This window comes from Chelonoidis abingdonii, chromosome 7, assembly GCF_003597395.2.
Source record: "Chelonoidis abingdonii isolate Lonesome George chromosome 7, CheloAbing_2.0, whole genome shotgun sequence".
In the NCBI taxonomy this organism is placed as follows: Eukaryota; Metazoa; Chordata; order Testudines; family Testudinidae; genus Chelonoidis; species Chelonoidis abingdonii.
In genome coordinates this window covers 76,313,968-76,327,061 of record NC_133775.1, presented here as the reverse complement: position 1 = coordinate 76,327,061, position 13,094 = coordinate 76,313,968, and the positions used below count along the sequence as shown (strand labels likewise).

The 13,094-nt window shown below is 41.7% G+C and overlaps 1 protein-coding gene across 3 annotated transcripts in view; it reads right to left on the bottom strand.

Annotated features, from left to right (window-relative positions):
- The window catches only part of SIL1 (SIL1 nucleotide exchange factor), a 285,228-nt gene that overhangs the window by 78,318 nt on the left and 193,816 nt on the right, over positions 1-13,094 (bottom strand). For all 3 annotated transcript variants that reach the window (XM_032779692.1, XM_032779694.1, XM_075068059.1), the window contains 2 exons: positions 10,404-10,595; positions 2,713-2,834 (listed from right to left, as the gene is read on the bottom strand). In XM_032779692.1, the coding sequence (XP_032635583.1) occupies positions 2,713-2,834; positions 10,404-10,595 (314 nt within the window). The remainder of the gene's footprint in view (positions 1-2,712; positions 2,835-10,403; positions 10,596-13,094) is intronic.

The window sequence follows — 13,094 nt, the reverse complement described above, 5'->3', positions numbered from 1 at the left end:
TTAGTACATAAGTAGGATTAGACTTCTTGTTTTTATATATATATGGACAAGTTTGTTTTTTTTCACATGTGTAGTAAGGGGAATATAACTCAGGACCCTCTACTTCAAAAACACAAGCCTGCAGCACAAAGCTACTGTAACCCAGTCACTAGAGGGAAGTCTCTCTCTCTCTCACACACACATACTTAGTTTTGACAATACAAAAACAACAGTCTCAACTAAAAGATAATAGTAAGCTGAGCAAGAGATCTTCAAGAACTCACTGACAGCAAAATATCACTAGGTCCAAGGTATGGAAGTTTGTGGTTTTGCTGCACCTTAGGGGGAAGTGGCGACATCATTCTGAATAAATCTGAATATATTTGGAAAAAGCATACTTTTCTGGGCTGTGGGAAGGGGTTGGAGAAATCCAGATCCTTGGCTAAGATGGACTCCTCTCAGCACCGACAACAGAGCATTAAATGGGAGCAGAACAACAATGGAATAAGCCACACAGTAAGATAGCATCCATGGCCTCTGCTCTTCCCTTCCACAAGGGGCTCTGACCCATGGTTTTCAAGGACAAACCAAGTTTGAAGAAAATCAGTGCTACAGCTACAAGTATAGTTGAGAGCTCTTTTCATTTAGCGTATCATCAGGTTCAATCATCAGTGAGATGAGGGTCTGTTACCGCCTAATTATTAAGGCCAGCCATTCTGACTTCGTGAATTACAAGAGTCCTACACCACTGTGATATCAGAGATAACTCACCCAGTCACCACCCTTATTCTACTGCTAATGTGCATGCAACAAATTCATTGGTTGCATCAAGGAGACTGCACAGAAGGTGGATTATCTTCACCTAACTGCCACACCCATGCAACAATACAGGCTTAATACATAATAACAATAGTAATAATAATCTTGATTTAGAAAAAAAAACAATGCAAAAAAAAAAAAAGCGTTGAGTGAAGTACTCTGAATGTCCAGGGAAGTTTAAAAAGGAACATAAAATAAGAACTTAGATAATTTACAAGCAAATAAATTAACCAGATATCACAAACTAAACATGTCAGCATGTAAATGTCTATTTAATAAGAAAGTTTAAGCACAGCCAGGTAAAAAGAATAAAAAGTTCCTCAAATATGGGAACAAAGGAATGAGACAGTACATCATCTGAACCACTGAAGGTTACCATCTGTCAGAATGCTCTTTAAAAAAAAATTAAATGTTTGCAAGAACAGTACTTTAGTACCATATCTGAGAAAGATATACTTCTTCCCCACGACAGGCATTTGTAATTTAGTGAGAAAAAATATACACGCATTAGTGAACAATCATTAATTTCTTGTGTCATGACTGTGTTGCTTCAACTTTCTCAGGGAAGATGTGGTTTAAAATTTTCCCCTTTATATTTCCAATTGCCCTTAAACGTTTCCAAATTCCCTACATTGCATCTATGACAGATGTAAAAACAACAAGGTGTCTGGTGGCACCTTAAAAACTAACAGATTTATTTGGGCATAATAAATAAATCTGTTAGTCTTTAAGGTGCCACCGGACACCTTGTTGTTTTTGTGGATAAGACTAACATGGCTACCCTCAATATATGACAGATGTAAAACTTAGAATTAAGTTTCTGTGCATTAGCAGAAAGTCCAATAAAGCCACTAAAGACGTAGTTTTAAATGGTACTCTAAATGATCAGAATATAGAGCAGGGATTGCATTTCAGTTCTGAAAGAGTATCTGACAAAGAAACCAGCCTATCACATTAATTCATTTTGAGTTTGGAATTTTTTTTAGCTTACTTGGCACATCTCACTGAGACTAAAAATTCAATCTTGGTCTGAAAACTGTGAGACGGATCATGAGCTGGTGTAAATCAGTGTAACTTCACTGAAGTCAATGGAGTATGCCAATTCACATGAGCTGAGGATCTGGCCCATTGTATGTAAGCCTCTAAAAGAAACACGAGCTTTTATAGAATACATTATTGTGAATTATTTGTCATTTTTTAAAAAGTGTGACTGTATTTCAAAGCATAAGAACAAGCAGGCTTTTAAAAAAGGTTTCTGGCTTTCAGCCTTCTCTCTGTGTTCCTTGACTTCTCTGTGTTTGTTATTCACATTCACCCCTTCCCCACCACACTGACTATAAAAGCCTTTAAAACAAAAACCAACATTCAAACCCAAGCTGGCAACATTCCTACAATTTGAAGCACTTTAAAACACAGTGTAACATGAGGAAAAATGGATTCCTTTCCATGGTAGTCATCTTTAAGTGAATTATAAACACCTTTCCGATCAGCCCATCATCTATTCAGTTTCTTGCCATCAATTTCAATGCAAGTTTAGCCTTTACATGTTAGGAATTACACATGTGCATTTCAATGGCAAAATTAGGCCCCTGGATTCAGAACCTTGACGTGTGTTCTCCCAGAAGACTAAAGTGTATCTGATGTCACAATCTCACTATTCAAAAATGAACTGTTCCCTGGAGAAGAGAAGAAGAAAAAAGACAAAGGGAGGGAGAAGAGAAGAGAAGGGAAATCTCTGTAGTGTCACATTTCCACTAGCTTTGGAATTTTTCATGTGTATCAGATAGGATAAAATACCCATCTCTTCAGAAAGGTGAAGAAAAGTATCTTGACCGTCTGATCTTTTAAAAAGCTATTCTTTCCCATTCATCCTCCCCCACCCCTATTCCCAGTGAGCACACACGCACTGCTCACCTAGACAGTGCAGCTCCCAGGACAAAGGCAGCATGTTCCTTTAGCACAGGCTCGGTGCTGTTTAGTCCATTAATCACAAGCTGAAGTCCACCCAAGGAAAGAAAGTCTTTTGCATTGTCCACCTATGAATGAATAGATTCCACACTAATGTAAAACTTAACATGCATCACTTGGGTTCCCATCAAGTTTTCAACCAAAGTAAATTAGAACAACATAACATCTAAATCAATTTTATCTTTTCCAGATCTACCTGGAATTTTGTTTTGAAAAGCTTCTTAAAATTAAAGAAAAAATCATGGCTCATAAATCATACACTGCTCCCTGTGAGCATCACATTCCACACTTCCAGAAACAATATACGCTGACAGGTGGCTATTATCAAATATACAACGCATCACTGAGAATTCAAATAATTTGATTAGCTATTAAAACTTTCCCCTGACACATGTGTTGTTAACTCAGGGAACCTGACACTGTCAAAACAAAGTAAATTCTCACTTATTCTCACTCTAGAAGGCCATTATTGAGAACAGAGGGAATTGTATGTTATACATACACACAAAGTGAGCTGTAATTGGCAGGCTTGAAGTATAAGAAATAATTGTCAAGCAGCCCGTCAGCAGCAGCAATAATGCACTAACTTCACATTCTAAGCTTCTGGTTAAAGCAAGAGATGGACAAACTATTCCTGACATTCAACATTAATATTGTGCAAGGTACTGTGTTAACCTGAAAGGCAGAAGCCAATCTTGAATTAATGGAGGCTAGCAAGAAACTTTCCTTGGACGCATGTTATCCCATAAGTGCCTGCTGCAGGGTTTCTTGTGCCTTCCTCTGAAGCAGCCAATACTAGGCTGACCACTCAGAGAGGATTCCAGAGTAGATGAACCAGTGGTCTGATAATCTATGTTCTAATATTCTTACATTCATCTGCTGCACTTTGACTTGAAACAGATTTTGGGCTATCACAGAGGAAAAGGAGGGAAAAATAAATCTGAATCAACACTAGAGAAGTGCCTGCAAGTAGTTTGCAATTGTTACCTAAAGGGAGAGTCTCAAGTAGTTCAGGCTTACTTAGTGCAAAGTTTAGTGCTTGTAAATTTAAAAGAATGATTTTTCAAAAATCTACTAGAGAGAGTAGTCTTCAAGGAATTTTCAAAATTGTTTGTATATTCATGGAACATTTTGTTGTTAGAATTCCCACCATTCCCATTTGGTGATGGAGACAGAAACACTAAAAAACAAGAGACTGTTGGGTCGACAAGGTAAAACTGACCATTTCGGGTTCCCTGCCCAGGGCCGCCCGGGGGGGGGGGGGCAAAGTGGGGCAATTTGCCCCAGGCCCCGGGCTCGCAGGGCCCCAACAGAACGGGCGAGGTCTGCCGCACCCGACCCCGCTCCGCCCCTCACGCGGGCCTCCAGCACATCCAGCAGCGTCCCTGACAGCAGCGCCCTGCGGCTCTGGCAGGACTCCTGAGCGCCCAGCCCTCTCCCTTACCACGTGGCTTTGAGCAGGGCGGAGCTCAGGGAACTCCGCGGGGAGCCACACTGCACCGCTGTTCAGGGACACTGCTGGATACGATGCCTGAGGCTCCGGGTGAGCGGGGTGCCAGGAACAGAATGGGTCGGGGAGTCTAAGGGGGTGGGCAGTTGGGGGGCAGAAGTAGGGGGTCAGATATGGGGCAAGGCTAGGCTGTTTGGGAGGCACAGCCTTCCTACTCTAAAGCTCATCCAGCAGTTTTGAGGCTTGCAAGAAGCCCAAGCTTGTAAGCTTTTCCATTAGGGCTACCATCCGTTTTCTTCTCAAATGTCAAATTCTAGTCTATATTCAATTTCAGTGCATATAGGGAGATTATGTCAGGGGAGAGTAGCTTCATTTTAAATTAAGCACTTGGGGAGATCAACATTGAGAAGAGCAATATCCTAAACACCCTACCTCTTACCTGACGCCTACCAAGGGAGACACCTCCGTACCCCCGATCCTCCTGCAATTCCCTGGAGGCTTCAGAGGGCGTTGGTTCAGTGGTTCTTCCAACTTTTTTGTTCCTGGTGACCCCTTTCACATAGCAACCTCTGAGTGTGAGCCGCCTCCCCCATCTATTGAAAACACTTTTATTATCATATTAACACTTTATAAATGCTGGAGGCAAAGTGGGGTGTTGAGGTGGAGCGGACAGGTCACACACCCCCAGTTCAATAGACTTGTGACTCCTGCAGGGGTTCCCGACCCCCAGTTTGAGAAGCCTGGTTAATTTAATTTTAGCACCCGTGCTTCATTCACATGCATGTGCTATTGTTGAGCATGTCAGTTTTCACAACATAGGCTCTCCCAGATTCTGGAACGAGCAAATGCTTGCAGTTTGGTGGAGCATGCTACATAAGCTATACTAAAAGACAACACAGTAACCGTCACCAGTTTGTGAGGGACCCCATGGAGTCAGTCTCTAGGAAACAGATAAATGCATGGAAGTTAAGTCCGTTAATGGCTATTACCCAGGATGGGTACACGAATGGTGTTCCTAGCCTCTGTTGTCGGAGGGTGGAGATGGATGGCAGGGGAGAGATCACTTCATCATTACCTGTTAGGTTCACTCCCTCTGGGGCACTTGGCATTGGCATTGTCGGTAAGAATAGATACTGGGCTGGATGGACCTTTGGTTTGACCCAGTATGGCTGTTCTTATGTTCTACCTAAATGAAACCCAAAGTTATGGAGACAGATATGAGTCAAGAAGCCAGCAGAGAATCAGAAACCTGGAAAAATCTTTGACTGGGTGGGCTCAGGCGTTGGTCCAAGTTGAGGTGGTTCAAAAGTTTTGGATTTTTTTAAGCAGAATTTTTATAGTGTTTCTTTAAACAATCAAACACAGCAAGCAGCAAATATTTGGCCACACGCTTCTGAAACCCAAAACCATACTCAGGTTTTGGCCGACTAATTTCAGCTTTTCAATTAAAAAAACACAACAATTTGAAAGAAAGCAGACATTGTCCACAATGTTTTCGCTTTTAAAACCACTAGTTTTCGATCCAAAAAAAGTTTTGACGGAAAATATTTCTCTAACCCTTTTAATGAGCTTTAGTGCCTTTTAGCACTAGCTGATGCTGAGAACCAGCGATACCTTGTAAAGAAGTTTTCTCAAAACTGGGTTTGTGCCGAGATGTGGAAGGTTTATTTTTCCCAGGGTCGCCCCTGGCGGGGAGCATGTGGGGCAATTTGCCCGAGCCCCGCAGGGGCCCCCACGAGAATACAGTATTGTAATTTTTTTTATGGAAGGGGCCCCCAAAATTGCTTTGCCCCAGGCCTCCTGAATCCTCTGGGCGGCCCTGTCCCTGCCTAAGCTGACTGAAGTGCTAAAAGTAACAAAATACTCCAAATAGAGTATAACAGAGTTAGCAGATTAGTTTCAGATTTAATAATCAAGATTTTTGTCCCTTTAACAAAATTGGTTATGGGTTAAATACTTCAGCAAGATCCTAATCATACAGTCACTGAATCATGTGCTTAATATACGCCGTCTCATTGACTTCACTGCCTAAATCAGGGGTAGGTAACCTGCGGCACGTGAGCTGATTTTCAGTGGCACTCACACTGCCCGGGTCCTGGCCACCGGCCCAGGGGACTCTGTATTTTAGTTTAATTTTAAATGAAACTTCTTAAACATTTTAAAACCTTTATTTACTTTACGTACAACAATAGTTTAGTTATATATTATAGATTTATAGAAAGAGACCTTCTAAAAATGTTAAAATGTATTACCAGCATGTGAAACCTTAAATTAGAGTGAATAAATGAAGACTTGGCACACCACTTCTGAAAGGTTGCCGACCCCTGGCCTAAATCCTACTGAATCAGGGCTAAGGTTTATATGCATTATCTATAATTCATTATGAGGTGGTAACCAACATGCATTTGGCAATTTACCCTCCTCAGCAAGAATCAATGGTACCTTGGAGTCCAGTTGCGAGATCATTTGCCTTTTGCAGCAACAGTTTTTTTCCTAAATCCTTTTGGATCACATTCTTCTAACTCTTCTATAAGCCTGACCTCATGTATCTCCTTGCCTTTCGCTGAGTCAACCCCCCTTTAGAGTTATCTTAACTGCAATATAAATCTAATCTAACCGCCTTGATTATGCCCAATCACCGTAATATTTAACAATATTTGAAACTAGAAATATCAAGTCTCTCTCAGTCTGTAGGAGCAACAGATTGGTTAGTTTACACTTTGCAAATATGTCTACATAAAAAGAGCTTAATGAGCGAAAGCCAATTCAAAAAACATGAGTTTTGCATTTAGTACTGATCACAGTGAGGTCAGTCGTCATTCTACTCTCACCTGGGAGCGGGTCCCATAGTCTAGCTCCAGTTCCCGTGAAAGGTCTCCCAGTCACAAGACTGGAGTATAAATTGTAAAAATGAGATAAAAACTTTTTAAAAAAATGCTTTAACCTTATTTTGTTTCTTGGCATCTGTTGTGAAAACTGCAACTCCTCACATTCTTTGTTTTTTCTTTTTCTTGAAAGCACATAAGCATTAACCCAGGGGTTCTCAAACTGGGGGTCAGGACCCCTCATTGAGTCACAAGGTTATTACATGGGGGGTCACGAGCTGTCAACCTCCACCCTAAACCCCACTTTGCCTCCAGCATTTATAATGGTGTTAAATATATAAAAAAGTGTTTTTAATTTATAAGGGGGGGGGGTCGTACGCAGAGGGTTGGTATGTGAAAGGGGTCACCAGTAAAAAAGTTTGAGAGCCACTGCATGAACTTCCCTGAGGAGCTGGGAATGCTTTGCTGAGCAACATATGCAGTGTTGTTATAGCAAATGCTTAGCTCCAGCCCATTGAAAACAGCAGAGAAGAAAGCCCAAGATCAAACGAGCACTCATTCAAGGAAGCATGCGGCCGAGGTGGGGGTATGGGAGACAAGTAAATTGACAGCAGTCACAGAGGGGGCAGCTTTAAATTGGGAGAGAGAGAGAGAAAATGGGGAGAGAGGAGATATTAGAAACGAGAGAAAAGAAGACTGTCAATAAGACAGAGAGGAGAGGAAATGAACACTGTGAAATCGTGTTGCAGTTCTGAAGGGAAAGGAAGAAAAAGACAAGGAAAGAAGAGTAAATAATCTGAGAGAGAAAAATGAGACGGCAAACTATGAAAAGGGGCCTGGGCTCTGTGTGCACTGGGGTGTAAATACTCTGCGCTCTGTCTATAAATGAGTTATGCTCTGTTTTCTTTATATTTGCTTTGTTTTTTGCATGTTACAGATAACAGCACAGCATCCTCTGTCTCTCCACAGCTGCCCCAAACACACTAAGCTGAATCCTGATTAGCATAGGGGCCAACTGATTCTGGCAAAGTAAGAGCTGGAGAAGACCTGTGACCCTGAGCTGATTATCTGTGAAAGATCAAGTTGGGTAAGTCTCCCAATCCAGTACCTGACCCCTTACCACTGCTTCCTCCCCTGATTACATTGTTAAGGTTGAGCTCAGCACATCCAGTGGCTTCTCTGCTAGATCCTGAGGGACCGATCACTGCTTATGGGCCAGCAATCTGGAACTTCCCCATGACTTGCTCCTCAGAGCAGACAGTAATACTCTGCTAGGAAACCTCAGAGTACAAAAGATATTCCACTCCAGGGCTTCCCATCAACAGTACACTTTGCATTCTGAGGACTGAGGAGCCAGTATAGGGTAGCACACAAGAGCTGGAGTATTAGCATTAGTGGTGCAGTACGATCTAACTTGGAGCATGAAAGACTTGCTGGGCCATCACCTTGTAAAGAAGATGGAATGGAGCCAACATTTTTCCTCAATAGGTCTGGCTTCTTGCTATCTACACTCTTCTGTAATGTCCTGTTAAGGATTGCTACTCAGATCCATCGGGCTGCATTGGTGTAACTGAGTCACAGGACAGAGAATTCCTGACTAATTATTTTCTGTGTTATGCTCCAGGAGCGTATTTGGCCGCCCTTCAGTAATTACACTAAGCAAGTGTTGCTAAAGTTAATATTAAATAGAGATGACATCCAGGGTGCACTGAACTAGCTGGAAGAAGAAAGAGGAGAAAGAATTATGTCTGCTGAAGGGCAGGTAATATTTCTTATCAGCTGCCTGTGGGGCATGGAGGGACTGCCCATAAAACTCCAGCTATCCTCCATTCGTATTCCAGCTTCCCCTCCATTTTCTCTCTTCTAGTAGTTCAGAGTCCCACCTGTTTGTGTTTGGGTATGATTCCCTTCACCACTCTGGTCCTACAGAACAGGAAGCAGTGAGTACTTACCATCTACACTAGCATTTCTGAATCGCAGGGATTGAACTTGGTTCCCCCCGATCCTGGAGTGTATATAACCAGCCATTAGGGCACTGGCAGTCCAAGTTTATTCTTTAAGTCAGGTGCACATGGCAGCAAAAGTATTGCAAGGAAAGAGTGTGCCAAGGTTTGCCACTCTGTGACTGTCTGTGGGAAAGATTCAGTATGGGAATAGGAAATGAAAAGCTCTGGAAATAATACTTTAAAGAGATTTTTCTTTTGCAGGAAGCTTGGCAGATGGACTTCGCTTCTCATCAGACCATTTTTTCCTAGCTTCCCCCCAAAACTGTTTTTTGAATGCATTTCATGCTAGTGAAAGGTGCCAGATTAACATCTCTGGAGACTGAACTCCCCAGAGAAGGTTCAGCACTGAGAACAGCAGTGGAAGCTTCCCCATATTTGCCTCTGTCAATCTGCTTCAAACTAAACGTGACAGAACCACATCTGCATGTGATATAAGAGGGTACTTTTCTCTACATTCTGTCCTCGGTCTCTGCACTGAGATTGCACACAGGAGAGCAAACAGATGCTGAAAATGATTTTTGAGACATGGGCATCTGTTTACTGGGAACTGAAACTCATTTCACCTACCATCAGACAGCTGTTTGGTGGCCAAAAAATTCTGGTCACTTGTGGGCCCAGATTTGAGAGGTTCTATATCCCACTTCTAAGTCGCTAAAAGATGGGCTTTCTGTATATGTGTGCGCATGCCTGGGTTATCTTTCTTGATATAGTGGCTTTCTGTATGGAGAAGTATGAGGAGAGATAATCATGAAGGGTTACAGACATAGGGTGACCAGATAGCAAGTATGAAAAAAATTGGGACACTTCTCTTTTCTGTAGTGGTATAGTTGTGTATATAAAAGACAAAGCCCCTCATATCAGGATGGTCCCGATAATACCAGAACATTTGGTCACCCTAGTCACACAGGACAACAGATGCCTTTCATGTAATAATAGAATAATAATATTTTTACGTATATTTATAAAGTACCCATCCCTGTACCCTGCAAGGCATTCAGGGCACTGACTAATAACTTCAACAATAAAAATATACACACAAATGGCAAATAAAACCCATCTTCAACCACCACATGCAAAAAGACTGATATATACAGAGGGCTGAGAGCACATCACAAATTGCGAAAACTTGGCCTCTAGGTAAATAGCGATTATATTTTATCAGTTTAGAATAATAATGTATTAGAAATGCAGATATAAAAGAAGCCCTGCAGTGGTCCTGTGAAATCACTTATTGTCCTCGGATTGCCATAATTAATTTGTATTATCTGATACTGAAAAGAAGAATAAAACCGCATTTATGATACCATATTCCCTGGATTTTACACAGCAGCTGTTAATGTTTTTTTGTTAGCTCACCTGATGAACATAATACTCAAGGTCATATAGTGCTGCTACTTTTTCATCCAGCGTAGAAGTAGAGCTGTTGAATTTGTTGATTAATTTAACCATAACTTCCAAATCAGTTTCTATCTTCATGTTGAGTTCTTCAAACTCCTTCTTCAGCTCTTCTATGGGACGAAACCTTTGTCTCACATCTTCCAGATTAGCCTTGGAAATGAGAGAAGTAAAACCAAAGGAAATACAGATGATAAAACAGTGGATTGGGGAGTACATCATCCTAAAGGTACACCCCAGGCTACAGACAACTTAAAAGTGGAATTTAACCTTCAGTGAGTTTAAAGGCCTTGATTTAGAGATTTAGGGACAGATTTTTAAGGTATTTAGGCACCTAAAGATGTAAATAGGCACTCAGTGTAATTTTTAAAAGTGTATAGATACCTAACTCCAACTGAAATCAGGGGGGAATTTGAGCTTTTGAAAATTCCACTAAGTTTCTATCTGCATCTTTAGGTGCTTAAATATCTTTAGATACTAATATAAAGAGAGAAGAAATTACCTCATAGTTTTGTCTGCACCTACCATTCTATATCATCTCTTTATCCCCTTCCTACACACCATTCAAGATTAAGCAAAATATAAAAGCATTACTCCTTGATATGCCATGAGGCTAAAAGTGCCACAATACTTAAGTCCATTCAATACTAACATCATCGTCACCTTGTCACATTTTTATACAGTGTCTTTCATCCCAAAGGCTCCCAAATGACAAATTCCAGAATCACTTCACCAATCACTAAAATGCAGGCACCTAGCATATGCTCAGGAAGGCAGCAGCTTTTTAAGAGCATCCAGCAATCTTGCATAACAGGTTAGGACAGGAAATAGAGAGTATTGTATCTGACAGAAACATCAAGGTAATTCCCTAAACTAAATTTGGGCTGGCTGCTGTGATGAAGGCCCTGACTCCTTAAACTCACTTTTAAAAATGGCTAAGAATGTGTTAAATACTCAGTCTGGTGATGTGACAGTGCAATAGAACTCTATTTTATATAGTATCTCTTATACAAACAATACTCTATAAAGTTTTGCAGAGTTCAGTAACAGCGGAGCGTGAGAATATAAAAGTTCATGTGGAAGGTAAGAAAGAAGAGATACTTTCAGCTGAGTTATGAAAGGAGATGAGACGTTAACAAGGTGGAGATACTCAGGTAAGGGTACGTCTACACTGCACGATTATTTTGAATTAGCTTAAACCGATATTACAAAACAGATCTAATAAAATCGGTTTAGCGCGTCCACAGTGGGATCCGAATCGATTGTTTGCGCTCTGGTCAAAGCTACCATCGATTTCAGGAGCGTGCACTGGGGTAGCTGTTGCCTGCAGTATCCAGTTCCACTTCGTGTGAGAGCAGTGCCTGATGGAGGCAGAAACACTGCCCGGTGTGCTGGTACAGCCTCACCTCTCCCTTGTGAAGGCAGCAGACAACCTTTGGCGCCTTTTCCGAGTGATTGAGCAAACGCCATAAGACAGCAAATCTTTCCTTTTTTTTTTTCAGCGTGGTGGGGAAATAACTGAGGAGCTTCCCTGAACACGCCAGACACTGTGTTTGGAACTACAGACAATGGAGAGCTAGCAAGAATGCAAATAATTTTCAGACTGTGTGACTGTGGGATAGCGAGTCTCATACCACCCTCCTCATGAGCTCCATTTGAGTCTCTGGCTTCCCGTACTTGTCACTCCAGCGTGTGTATCCTGAGTTTTTATCAACGCTTTGGCATTTGGGTTCTGTAACGGAGCTGGATACAACAGATGTCTTCCCATAAGCGATCAACCTAGTTCACCTACGCTACGGAGCTCTTTTCTCGATTTCAAACTGCATCGCCAGCGTGCTGATCAGATCCACGCTGGGCAAGCAGGAAATGTAATTAAAAGTTGCGGGCTTTCCTGTTTACATGCCGGGCATCCGATTCAGAATGCTGTCGCAAGGGTCATCGTGCGCACTCTGTGAGCCAGCCCGGCCACATAACGTCGTTCGTCCAATGAACCCTAATCGAGGTATCACTATCGAGATTTAGCGCTACTACCTCTCGTTGGGAGTTCGAAAGTCGTTTAAGGAGCCGTTTAACTCGATATTAATGACGACGTCGTGTGAACGGATACAGCGTTAAATCGGTATATCAGCCATTAAACCGATTTAAAGTCGCAGTGTAGACCTGGCCTAAGTTGTTCCTGGTAGCGTTAAATTGTGTGGAGGGACAGAGTTGAAACTGCCGATATACAGATAAAGCCAGAAAGGAAGCAGACAAAAAAGACTAATGTGAGATACACTGAAGCGTGGCCAGGAAGATTATGAAAACAAGGAAGACCATTCCAGGGTCCACTTCAGAATGAACAGAGACATCAGAGAATGGAAATGATGTGATCACTTGTCTTTGTATGGAAGAGAATTGTGTGAGATGCTCTGAGCCCAAAAGATTTTCAATTTCATTGCTCATTCCAACCTAACATACTCTAGTATTAAACGCACACACACACTTTATGGTTCATGCAAAAGAAATCCATGAGCTCAAGCAGTCAAAGAGAGCGATTTAGGGATGAAAGTTAAATCACTGTCAGTCTACTGGTAGCTGTACAATTTGTGCTCCTGTTTGCTTTGGTTAAATTGCTATATACACTGTATGGAAATTCAGAACATTCCTCCCAAC